Source organism: Seriola dumerili, unplaced genomic scaffold (genome assembly GCF_002260705.1).
Source record: "Seriola dumerili isolate Sdu_G_001 unplaced genomic scaffold, Sdu_1.0 BDQW01000160.1, whole genome shotgun sequence".
Lineage (NCBI taxonomy): Eukaryota > Metazoa > Chordata > Actinopteri > Carangiformes > Carangidae > Seriola > Seriola dumerili.
This window is the reverse complement of record NW_019174415.1, coordinates 10,229-22,771: the sequence shown is the minus strand read 5'-3', so window position 1 is coordinate 22,771 and position 12,543 is coordinate 10,229. Positions and strand designations below refer to the sequence as shown.

General features: G+C 38.0%; 1 protein-coding gene across 1 annotated transcript; it reads right to left on the bottom strand.

Moving 5' to 3' along the window:
* Positions 1-5,542: 5,542 nt before the first annotated feature.
* LOC111226433 (calcium/calmodulin-dependent protein kinase type II subunit beta-like) lies at positions 5,543-12,292 on the bottom strand. Its single transcript, XM_022751576.1, has 7 exons — positions 12,263-12,292; positions 11,836-11,919; positions 11,265-11,326; positions 10,385-10,480; positions 9,288-9,342; positions 6,824-7,012; positions 5,543-6,448 (listed from the first exon to the last, which is right to left on the bottom strand). The coding sequence occupies exons 1-7, from the start codon at positions 12,290-12,292 to the stop codon at positions 5,543-5,545; spliced, it is 1,422 nt and encodes a 473-aa protein (XP_022607297.1).
* Between the last annotated feature and the right edge of the window lie 251 nt (positions 12,293-12,543).

Below are 12,543 nucleotides of genomic sequence, written 5' to 3'. Positions count from 1 at the left end.
GTGAGGAGATGGCAGCAATAGAAAGACAATTGAGCTTCTAGTACAGATGAAGCCAAGATGAAAAAGAAGCGGAGGTGGAGATGAAGCAGACTTACGGCAGTGGACTCTTGATTGGTGGTCCTGGTGAACCTGTCAGTCAGTCAGATGTGTGATCATCATAATGGCTGAAAAACTACACAAAGAGTTAAGCTGGCAGCATGAAACTTTAAAGACAAACAACCTGTATGCACGGACTATCTTTAAACACTGCGTTATAAAAGCAGCTTTAAAATCAACTTCAAAGTCAAATTTAATCATGACTTTTATATACAGGTATCAAAGCCATCTGCTAAATTATTACTGTGTAGATGGTCCTCCCCCTATTATGGTATGTAATCGAATCACACAGCTGGTGTTTGCCACACTTGCAAGAGAAATTTGCATGACAGTTGTTCCACGTTGTTGGGAAAAAAAAAAAGTTTAGGATTTGACTTTAATCAGTTGAAATCAGGAAATATACTGCTTATCGCATCTGATTAAACAAACCAGAAATCTGCTGAAATATAAAGATATTTTAATCACTGTTCAGGATTAACAGAAAGTTGCTATGAATGAATTGGTTGGTTCTGCATCACATCAGTGATATGTGGTGTAAAGTGTCAGTGAGTGAGTCAGTGGCAGTGAGACCAAAGTTGATTAGTTGTTTTTAGTGAAAACTACTGTAGATCACAAGTGCTGCCATGGTCTTAAGGTGACTTATATCTGACTAGCAGATGCTAGCATTTGATGTGCCGGGGAGAATGCACACAACAGGGCTGTATTAAAAACAACTTTATAGTAATAACTATGGGTTTCATTTGAGATAATTTTTACAATAGTATCATAAGAATCCACCGCAATTCACTCAATTTTCATTTGTAAACTTATCATTTAGAAAAAAAAAAAAAACAGGTTAGAGAGTGATCTGCCGTTAATACAATGACAGACGACTGAAAAAAATGCTCAACACACCCTGTGCAGGCAGCATGTAATGTGCCTCCCTGAGGACCGCTGTCAACGTTGACATCTCCAGCACCTTAAATGTCGTGGCTTGAAACAGAAGACCATGAACTGCTTACTATAGGCGTCTTCTGAAGTCAGCCATGTGAAGAAAACAGATAAAGCAAAGATAAATTCCAGCCAAAACCCAAGGCTTCTGCCATAAAGATGACTGGTGCCATGAATTTGAAACCGTACTCAGTCCAGAAAGAAAGCATTGCAAAGTTGCCGCATTTGTTTTTTTTTTTGTTTTTTTTTGCCATGTCCAGCTTGACTGTGGACTCTCATTGGACAGATGTGAGTGCCAGCAGGTGAATGAAGCACATTTCCAGTTGATATTTCTCTATAAGCACATGGAGATCTGAGCAGTAACCTACTGCAGCACTGGTAATGCAGTCAAGCATAAGGCCACTCTATCAAACGGTGTACATAAGTGATTAGCAGACAGAAAACCCTCTTCTAAACTAAAAGCTGAAGTAATTTTTGTATGTAGGCTACAATATTTTCCATAATCAAAGCACTTGGACAGGCTGAGCTCTGGCTGGCAGTGATGGCTCTGATGCCCACCACCCAGCATTATAAAGAGACATTCCTGATTTTAAACTTTTCTGCTTTACAACGGTGGGATTATTTTAAAGTCAAAGTAAATTCATAGTTACAACCTTGTTAAACGAAAGCCAGTAGCTTTGACAGTATCTCTTCAAATGTGACAACACCACGTTTGTAGAAACACGTCAATGACAAGGATCAATAAAAGCTTGTTTGAAGTCACTGAGATGTAGTGACAGTAGTCAGTTATAATTCAAAGTACAAGCTGATCAACACATGCCAGTCAAGCACACGTTCCCGTTGTTCAACTTTAATCTCATCTGAGAGTACATGTGATTTCTCCCAATCACACGATTTCTCTGTTCAGTTGAAATGATAATGTCAATTTTCATTACTTCACAGTTTTTCATAGCTCCTTCTATTCGATGTGGTGGTTTCCCTGACTACGCTATCAGAGGGTTTAAATGAAGTAAGGACTTCTGTTGCCGATAAATGAGAAGAGAGGTTGCCAAATAAACAGTGGAGTGTGTGTAATGAATGTGATGATTCTTCATCAGAGGCTGTGAAATGACACACTGTTCAGAATGGTTTGGCTGATAAGAGAGGAACAGAGTGGAAAAAGTCAATGATGTGGCCTGAAAGGTGTGTGTCTGTGTGAGAGTATGATCACCATGTGATGGTGTGAGTGTCTGAGTGGTAGCTGTTGAGGGACGGAAATATTGACAGAAAACACACACACAGGCACACACACATTCACTCACTCACTCACTCACTCACTCACTCACTCACTCACTCACTCACACTCAGACTCCACTGGCTTTTTGACCAGTGTCCTTTAGCAGGTTGATTAGGTGACTGACAGCCCCGGGGTGCTGTAATGGCAGAGTGGATGGACACAGATAGCAGTGAGTTGGCACATCTGTAAAGTTGAGAAAACTTCAGAGTAGACTTCTGGTACACGCTCAACAGTTTTGCTTAATACACAAAATATACATGTTGTACTCTTGATAAAAGGAAAAAGATGTTGTGGATTCTCTCCGCTGTAATTAAGCACTGTGGCATTTGGTTTGAATGCTTTGTTTGGTTATTTTAATCATTTACATTGGTCCCACATTTAAGCATTTTCTTATACACAAGTGCTGAGGAGTGAGGTAGCTTCTGAAGCATAATGGCTTTCCTGCAGTTTAAATAAAATATGTGCATGTGGAAGGAGTGCATTTATTTCAATTAAATTATAGCATTAAATCTACAGCTTACCTACGACACAGTGTTTATTCTCATTTGTTCAGTAATAGTATGGAAAGAAATGCCTCTGATTGTAACTTTCTAGCGCTGAAGAAATTTGTCTTTATTTTCTCGATTAATTGATGGTATGCCATGGTGCACACTTGTTTGCTCAAGTGTGTGGTATTCTCCTGTGAAAGTGAGTTTTTTTTAGGGTTCACTTGGTATTTCTGTGAGTTGCTGAAGACTGATGAGGGTGAAGAAGTGCATAAGGTGTGTGCCAGTGGCAAACCAGAGGCACGCTGCATTATTTTGTCAAGAATGACTGCTCTCTGTACTGTCCTTGTTCTGCGTGCAAGGGCCAGGTCAGTGGCAAACTGCAAGGCATTGAGATTAATGCTATTTTAGCCACTCTTGGTTGCATTCATGTGCGCTCATGAACTGTCCCCTTAAAAAAATACCTATGTTGTGTTCAGTCACGTCCGTCCAAACATTATTTTGCGTTATGGATGTTGGCAATATGGATGACATGAGCGCAAACACTGAGCCTGTGGCGCTCGGAACACACTGCCTGTGTTGTGTGTGTGTGGTGGCTGCGTCGCTGAACTGTGTCACTGCTACTGCCAGCGCTGTCTTTCTACATTGAGTTTGCCTTGGATATGGCCATGAATACTCGAATGTTGGATTTCTTTTCATTATAAACCTTATTAACCTTATTTACCCTTGTTCAGAGAAAGAAACACACACACACACACTCAGAGAGAGAGAAAGAAAGAAAGAAAGAGTGTACAGGTAAAATACTGCCCTTCATCTAGTATTGACATAATATAATGTGGCCTCCATTGTCTCCACATGCAGTTGCTTAAATGGTTAAAAAATAATATTTGTATTTTTTCATGTCTGAGTCAATTTCAATTGCAGCCTAGGTATTTAAACTACAGTGAAAGGTGTCAATTTTAGGTAATGTTGCTGGTATGATCGATATCACTATATAATATCACTATCGACAGGACGAAGAAGTGGCATGTTGCAGCTGTGTGGTGTGAGACATCGATAAGCGGCAAAGTAATTGTTCATTTAGTGTAATCAAGGTAAAAGTTTGAAATAATGGTGATATTGATTTGAAGTCTTGTTTTAAGATGCAATTGTTTGATATCGCCCAGCCCTACACAAAACCCTGTTAAATATCACAACCTTGTGTGTTCCTCTCGGAGTACACATTCTGCAAAGACATATCTACATGTACAATTACAGTCCAGTTTTAATCATATTGTATTAAGGTCTTCTTGTATGCTTGATTTATTCGCTACAGTGAAATCAGGGTGTCAGGATAAATAGAGTATGTTTGTTGCACTGTCACAGTTTAGGGAAGATTCACCATGAATGAATTATTGAAATTAAAACATATTGTACAACCAAGAGCAACACCATATTGTTGCAGGCATAGATGCAAAAGAGACTTTTTAGAACTTTGTATGTCTCTATCAAAGGACAGGTAGACAGAAAATGACAGTTATGCTCACACTTTACGTTTAAACTGATGAAAGATACTCACAAATTAAGTTTCTATTTCACCTAACCCTCATGTCCTTAGATGGTGTGATAAAACTAGAGAAAACCCACAAAGACATGGGGATGAACATGCAGATTAGACTCAGAAAGGCTCCAGCTGATGGATTTCAACCCAAGACCTTCGTGCTATCAAGTTACAGTATGAACCACTGAGTCAATGAGTCACCCAGACACCAAAATCAGAATTGAATCGCTGAGTTTATTTTTCATCAGTATATATGTGTACAGTGTTCATATGTATTATAAATGCATTCATATAATCACAAGCTTACAGTGTGATTTATCAAAGAGCTGCATGTCATGATCCTCATGTTTATACAAAATTATCCACTAAGATGAAATTGAACTAAAATAAACATGCATGTTTTAATGCAGTTAAAACCCCTCTGTGTAGAATGTTACTGTAATTAAATCATCTTTCATATTACAATCATGGCATAAATTACTGTTTGTTAAAAAGATGAGTCAAGCTTCGGGGAAAATTGGAATAGTTCGTGTGGCTTTGAACTCTTTGATGCCAGGGTCCATACCTTGGATCTGTGGGTGTAGCTAGGTTGCTTGTGGTGTGCCACAGGGTTCCTTCTGATATTACCACTAGAAGTCATCAAAGTAAGAATTTTTCAAAGCCAAGGGGCTTTTACTGTATATTGCATTAATGTACCAAATAATGGAAAAAAGACAAAGGAAAAAATAAGACTCAATGTACCATACAATATTGATCAGTATACAGTTACTGAAGAACGTTACTAATTGGATCATGATTCATTAGACTGTCAGAATATTTTTTCATGATAGTTTTTTTTAAAGGTTACCTTGCCTGGTAATAGAAGTGAATTAACTTAAATATAAAGATGTCATTTGTATATTACAGTATTATTCATAAGATCTAGAATATTTTTAAATGATTCCATTAATAAAGTATTTGTATTTAAAACTCATCTTTAAAGTCAGAAGCCCGTTTTGATTTATTATCAAGGGTTAAGTACACTGTTTAGTTTGATGTACACTTGTCCACACCCAAATGTGATGTCATGTTGCACAAAAATTTGATAATGTGAACTGATGTATTGTGTAGAGTGGGAGCGAGGCATGGAGCAAACACTTGGTGGGAGCACAATCAGAATTTTCTACTTTGCGTACTTACACTGAAATGAATAACATCATGTGCTTCTGATTCAATTTAATTGAATCTGTTGGTTATAGTATTATCCATATCTTGCCACTCCAGGTCACTCTCAATCCCAAGTAAAGGGATAGAAGAGATGATGCTTTCAAACTCATCCAGGACTTTCTGCAAGTTGTCTGCTGCCTCCCTGATTGATCGGACAAATCTCATGATCTCAGACCTGACTGGGGTAGTATTTTTGGAAGACTGGTCATGTTTCTGTGATGTGTCTGTCTCCTGCATCACTGCTCCCTCTGCCTGTCTAATATGGTGTATCTCTTTGGCATCCATGGCAATAAAAAAGATATCTACTGCTACAAATAAACCAGAAAGCACACCTGTTGCTACCTCTGCCACACGTACTGCCCTGGATGCCTGTGCTGCGATCCTGCCGATGTTCAACACTTGAACTAGTCGAACCAGTTCAGCAATGGAACCTATGCCCCTCCCTGCCCTGGAGCCAATCCTCATTAGATTGTCTGTATTGAACTGGCTATCCGCAGTGTCACATGTGCCAGCTTTGTCAGCTGAGCCACATTTGCTCTTGATGTTCTGTAAACTGTTGGTAATCTCCTCTAACCAGGTGACAACTGCTTTAATTTTCTGTTCAAACTCTTTAAGGATGCTTCGAACAGCTTTGCGATCAGAGGACTGATTGACCATATTTGTGATATTTGAGGCACCAGCAGTGACACCACCTAGTGCACCCACCCCCACTCCAACCCCAGTGACAATAAGAGAGGCTCCCAAAGTGAAGGGGGCCAGTATAAGGCCCACTATGGATGTAACCCCCCCCACTGCTCCAATCACGCCTCCTGTCAGACTGCCAATGGTGGTGCCCAAATGCACACGTTCCAAACCGTCAGCCACTTCTCTTAGGTTCTTCAGCTTGATCTGGAGTTCCTCAACAGTTTTTTTGCTCTATTGTAAAAGCATAGACAATATAAGCAGAAAGCTAGGCATTTAGACACAGTTATTCAATTTAAGAGCACATTAAACCGCCCCCAAACACATTTTGACCAATCTCCAAAGGTTTTGTAACCTTTCAGCAACAATGCTCAGGTATTATCCAGGACCCCATGACATCACAGCTGTTGCGGGTGCAATAACACACAGGTCTGACCACACACAAGCAAACTCATCAGTAATGCTATGTGTACACAGATGTGACAGCCTGCTGTTCAGTCTGGTGTAAATGTAAGCCACCCTTTAAAGTCCCTCCATCAAAGTAGCAGTCAAGAGGCCTGTGCGGCTATCTAGCTTAACTGAAAACACTGGTAGTTGTTGGTGTCATACCATGTTTGAAAGACAGTTTATGATGAAGGGACGCTCCAGGATCTCGCTGGCTGTTGGTCTTGATTGAGGGTCGCTACTGAATATGTCAATCAAGAGCTGACAAAGCTCTGGTGAGAATGTTTCTGGGAGACATGGGTAAGGACCACCAATGATCTTCGGTATGAGCCTGACTGCGGTCTCTGCTGAGAACTGAAGGAAAATTATGGTTAAAAAAACTCATAATAATTGTAATGAAAATACTCAACTCATTGTTCAAAAAGGAGACATAACTCATTATCATTATTATTATTTTTTTTACTTTCTTGAAGTCATACTGTTACCACAAGTAATGTAAAGGGTTTTACACCCTCAAGGTGGAAATCGCGCGGGGGACGGGGGGGGACTAAGGCTGGGTTGAAAAAAATCGATTCTCTGATTAAAATCAATCTTCATTTGAATAACCTGATATCGAGATTGTTCTTTGAATATTCGTCTTTTAGACCGTGGATATGTGAAGCTGTCACAACAAGATCTGGTCAGGTGAGCGTAGGTCTAGAGCTGCTGGAGCTGCTCGAGTCACTGCGCCGTACAACATTCTGCCACTTCTTTTCTCAAAGTGCTAAAATATCCACAGTTCGCAGAATCCAGATGAAATGTATATACATTTTAAGCGCTTGAAGATTCAATCATCACGTCATGTAGATAGCTAATAAAAACAAATCAAACAGTCAAAGTTTTCATATTGACATTAAATGTGTATTGATTGCATTGAGTAACATGCAAGAAAACATTCCACCTCAAGAGATGCCGGTAGCTGCCGGTAGCCTCTGAGCTGCTCAGTGAATTAAATTGTTAAGTAGTAAAAATGAATAGACAGAAAACATCCTTTCATTCATCATTAACTCTTCTGATAGTTTCTTTATCTGTGATGTATTTACACAGAAGCATGACAAAGTCAGTCTGTTACACTTGGACAGCTTGGGCTGCTGGAAATGAAAGCTTAGCTACGTTTTCATAGCCTAGCCTTTTAGCTTAGCTTTAATGATTTTAACAATGCACCAGGTAAGAGGAACAATTTACAGCATTAGTTCTCTAAGAATCTCATTAATATCCAAGAAAAATTGATATTGTAACTGAAATATCTCTAACTGAATCAATATTGAATCGGGAATCCATCCGAATGGGGACCTTGTGAATCGGAATTGATTCGATTCAGGAAATCAGTGGCAATACCTAGCCCTAGGGGGGGACATGTCCCTGGCTTCCTGAGGGTTGTCCCCCTTATTATATCATTGTATATCAAATTATATTTGAATAATGTAATAATATGGATTTAAAACACTTTACAAAGTCAGAAAATGCTAAACAATGAGTTTTTAAGTTTCAAACACACATAAAAAACTCTTTGTTATAAATCCATGCGGTTATTGTAAAGATCAGTGCTATGTGTGATTAAGAAAGGAGTCCTGGCCCACAGAATGACAATTGGTGGACAGTAAGTCAAATCTCCCAGTTTTATATTATCTTTTCTAGCCTTTTGCATTAAAAGCTTAGACTTCAGATATTTCTAAGGATGGCCTTACTGGTGTGGTACAGCCAATAAAGATATTTTTGTTAACTCACCTTTTATTTCATGGCTGTGAAGTAGCTTGTACTGTGAGCTAATGTTAGCGAAGACAGCTAAAGTGTAGCAGTGTAAACACTGGTAGTCAGTCAGATATCAAGACAGGATAGCAATTTTTTTTAGTTTTCCATATGTGTGTGTGTATAATGCCACTTTTGAATTTCATGATTTTATTTCAATGTTACAAAGTAATTTTAAGTCTAAGAATAATGTAATGCCTTGATAAATTTGGCTAAATAGGTAAATTACTTGAAAATGTTAAAATTTTGTTAGCTAGCTTTTCTGTAAAAACGTTGTGAGAACCTCAAGAGTCAAAATTATTTCTAGCAAATAATCAAAATATAAATGGCAATCTCAATATTTTCCAGAAAAATTGCCATTTCATATTTTAATTAAATTGTTCAGCCCTACATTTAATGATAATAATATTATAATAATAATAAAAACAATAATAGCTGTCACATCTTTATCAACACTGGAAGTGATCATCTCATCTTTCATATGGTGTTTTTAACAAACCCTGCTGTGCAGTCTGACTTTTAACGAGGTGGGCTCTTTATTTTATAAGGAGTGCAGTTAGAAATAGCTTAATTTCTGTGAAAATAAAACTTAAACCCATACACACACTTCAGAGAAGTCTGTATTTTCCTTATGCATAGAGATTATTGGTTTTACAAAATATTTAAGATTGTCCTTATACTCTGTGACAAAGCATACCAGTATATCTGTGAAGTGGAATATTCTTTTCATATACTATAAAACATTTTATACAGGAACACAAAGCATAGTTATGTTGGTTTTTAATCTCATTATATTTTGATTACACATTTTTGATATCATGCAAACCTTTGGGTAACGTACCGCTGGTTTTTGAGTACAGAGCTCGTAGAGTATGCATCCGACTGACCAAATATCACTGCAAGTAAACAAAGTATGATTATTATTGTTAGAAGCAGTAGTAGTACAAAAGAGATTTTTATTGAAAATATGATGTTGTAATGAAGCAGGTTACAACATTAGACAAAATCATAGCTGCAAGCGGCTATTTGCGGGTTCTGTTTTATGCTCAACTGAGAGTTTTTAAAAGTGTGTGTGTATAAATACTGTATATATATATACATATATATATAAAAAGAAATTTTAGCTAATTAATGATTTGATAGACCTACTTCCTGAGCACAAAACAGTTAGAACCCACAAATTGCAGCTTGTGGCTATAATTATTTTCATGTTTTCTTGTGTACAAACAGATTGCATCTTTAATAACAAATTAGGAGCATAAAACTTGAAGGAGATTGAAGGAGAAACAAACTCAAACCAAATGATGTACCTGAACAAATCTTGTTTAGGTACAGACGAAGGCCTCAACCTGCTGCTGATACCCTGCTAATGTGCTGCTTTTGCTATATAGGATGCATGGACTTTGTGTCAAAATTGCAAATCACTTTTGAGAAACAAGGCCCATATTAGCATCACTAACTAACTTAATGCATCTTTCTTCCTCTCTCTACCTGAAATATCAACAGAGTGAAATACTGACTTGTTTTGCAAGATTGTTGAATTGATTTGATGTATATGTCCCGTACAAGTTAGTCTCCATCCTCAAGTGTATTGTAGTGGACATGCCTGGCCTGACATCAGTCACAAGCCGTTAAAGAAGTTCATTGTAAGGACATGCATACGTTATGGACCCAAAATTGACACTTTGTTGCTCTTCCAACCATCAAACTATCAAATTTATAGTGAAAACTTTCCATTTCCTGTTGAGATGAAGTGTTACAAAGCAGCTCTAAAGTATTTTTGGCTCAGGTTCAAACATTCAGTTTATGGCTGTTGGATTCCTCTGGTTTCCCATTGTAGTGTGTAGGGCCTCAAGGCTGTTATTGGCATTATTTCTGTTGTCTCCTTAATTTTATTGGTATATAATGTAATGCAGTCATTAGTCATAATGTTTTTACCTTTTAGCATCATAGGTCCCCTCTGTGAAAACTTCTGGCGGCAAATATTTTATCTCCAGCACATTTGACATAGTGGTTGACTGAGTTCTTTTTGAACTGTGTGAAAAAACAAACAAACAAATAAATAAATCAATACAACATATAGACACTTAATGAAAAACCTGAATAACAGAGTGGAGAAACAGCAAATGCAGATTCCCCCATACACGGCACAAGGAGTCACTGAATGGTTTGATGAGTATGAAAATGATGTGTGATGATATGTGGATCATATGCTATGACCTTTGCAGTCACCAGATCTCAACTCAGTTGAGCACCTATGGGAGGTTTTGGAGCAACGTGTTAGACTGTTTTGTGTGTTAGATTTGTTTGTTTATTTAATCATTTATTCAGCTACACCAACACAAATAGTTTTGCAGCTGGTTTGGTCCTAGATTGTTGCTAAGTAACACATATACATTTTCCTGACCTGCACAGTGCACACTAGCTTTCTACGTTATCCACATGTTACCTCAGGTGTGCGCTGAAGTATCCAGGCTTCATCCTCTTCTGACTACCATTCATCAATTAATTCAAATGTTATTTCCGGAAATATATTCATCTTTGCAAAGTTTGTTACAATCTAAGATAGATAACGACCATTAATGTAATGCTAATTATTGGTTAATAGAACACCTGTAAAACGGAGTGATACATATAGTTAAAGGTCCCAGTGCTGTTGTACTCTATATCATCATACATGGAATGACTCACAGCCAATGAAATTACTTGGAAGTAACTGTTGTATAAATATATGTGTGTGTGTGTGTGTGTGTGTGTGTGTGTGTGTGTGTGTGTGTGTGTTTTTTATATATATATATATATACAAAATATACTGTACATTTCATGGATTTTTCCAAAATCACCCAAGCACACAATTCCAAATTCTGTGAGGAATATGTTCTACAAAAAGAGAAAAGGGAAAACTAAATTAATTCACTCTTTATGAATTCACACAACTAAAATATTGAAATATGAAAAAGAAATTAGAAAAAAAGATTACCGTAAATCTCGGACTATTGAGCGCACCTGAATATAAGCCGCACCAGCTAAATTTTACAAGAAAATAAATTTTGTACATATACACAAAATCAAAATCAAAACTACCGTGTCTTCTTCGGCGCATAATCTTTCCCCACATGTCTGTCTCACTTTTGCGCTTCCCGTTAGAGCGCCCCCTGGAGGCCTTTGGCCAGTAAAAATCTATAATTTAGCCGCATCGTTGTATAGGCCGCAGGGTTCAAAGCGTGTGAAAAAAGTAGCGGCTTATAGTCCGAAATTTACGGTAATTTGAATCACATCATCAATACATTTGTTTTTATTTTCTGATTATTTAAAGTAGTTAATGGGTAAATTCTTTGGAAATACACAATCATTTAATCAGTGTTTGTGTAACATGTTTACTAATGTACCTCTGGTGTCAGATGGTTGTGAAGCAAGCCGCTTTCATGAATGACTCTCAAAGCCATACAAATCTCAACAATCCAGCTCAGTACCTAGAAACAAATCATGGTACTTCCATCAATTAAAAACCAGTGGAATAGTCTGTACTACACTGCTCCAAAAAAATTAAGGGAACACTTAAATCACACATTGGATCTTGATGAATGAATTATTCAAGTTGAAAATCTTTACTGATGCACATTGTATAATTTGTTGAGAACAAAATGACGTAACAATGGTCAGTGGCAACCAAAATCATCAACCCATTGAGGGCTGCATTTACAATCACACTGAAAATCAAAGTAAAAAATTTAAATCACAGGCTGATCCAACTCGCGTGAATTTCATCATGGCAACTCATAATGTGACTCAGTAGTGTGTATGTTCCAGATGTGCCTGTATGCACTCCAGACAACGTCTGGGCATGCTCCTGATGAGTCAGTGGATGGTGTCCTGGGGAATCTCCTCCCAGACCTGGATAAGGGCATCAGTGAGTTCCTGAACAGTCTGTGATGGTACTCGGTGGTGTCGGATGCACCGATACACAATGTCCCATAGGTGCTCAACTGGATTTAGGAAAGGGGAACGTGAGAGCCAGTCAGTGGCATCAATGCCTGTCATCCAGGAACTGCCTACACACTCTGGCTACATGAGGCCGGGCATTGTCCTGCACCAGG

Coding starts and splice junctions, on each gene's coding strand:
- LOC111226433 (XM_022751576.1), bottom strand. CDS start 12,292: ATGCCCAGACGTTGTCTGGAGTGCATACAG. Junction 9,343..10,384: donor GGGACCTATGATGCTAAAAG/GTAAAAACATTA, acceptor GTTTACTTGCAG/TGATATTTGGTCAGTCGGAT. Junction 7,013..9,287: donor TCTGTACTCAAAAACCAGCG/GTACGTTACCCA, acceptor ATTTTCCTTCAG/TTCTCAGCAGAGACCGCAGT.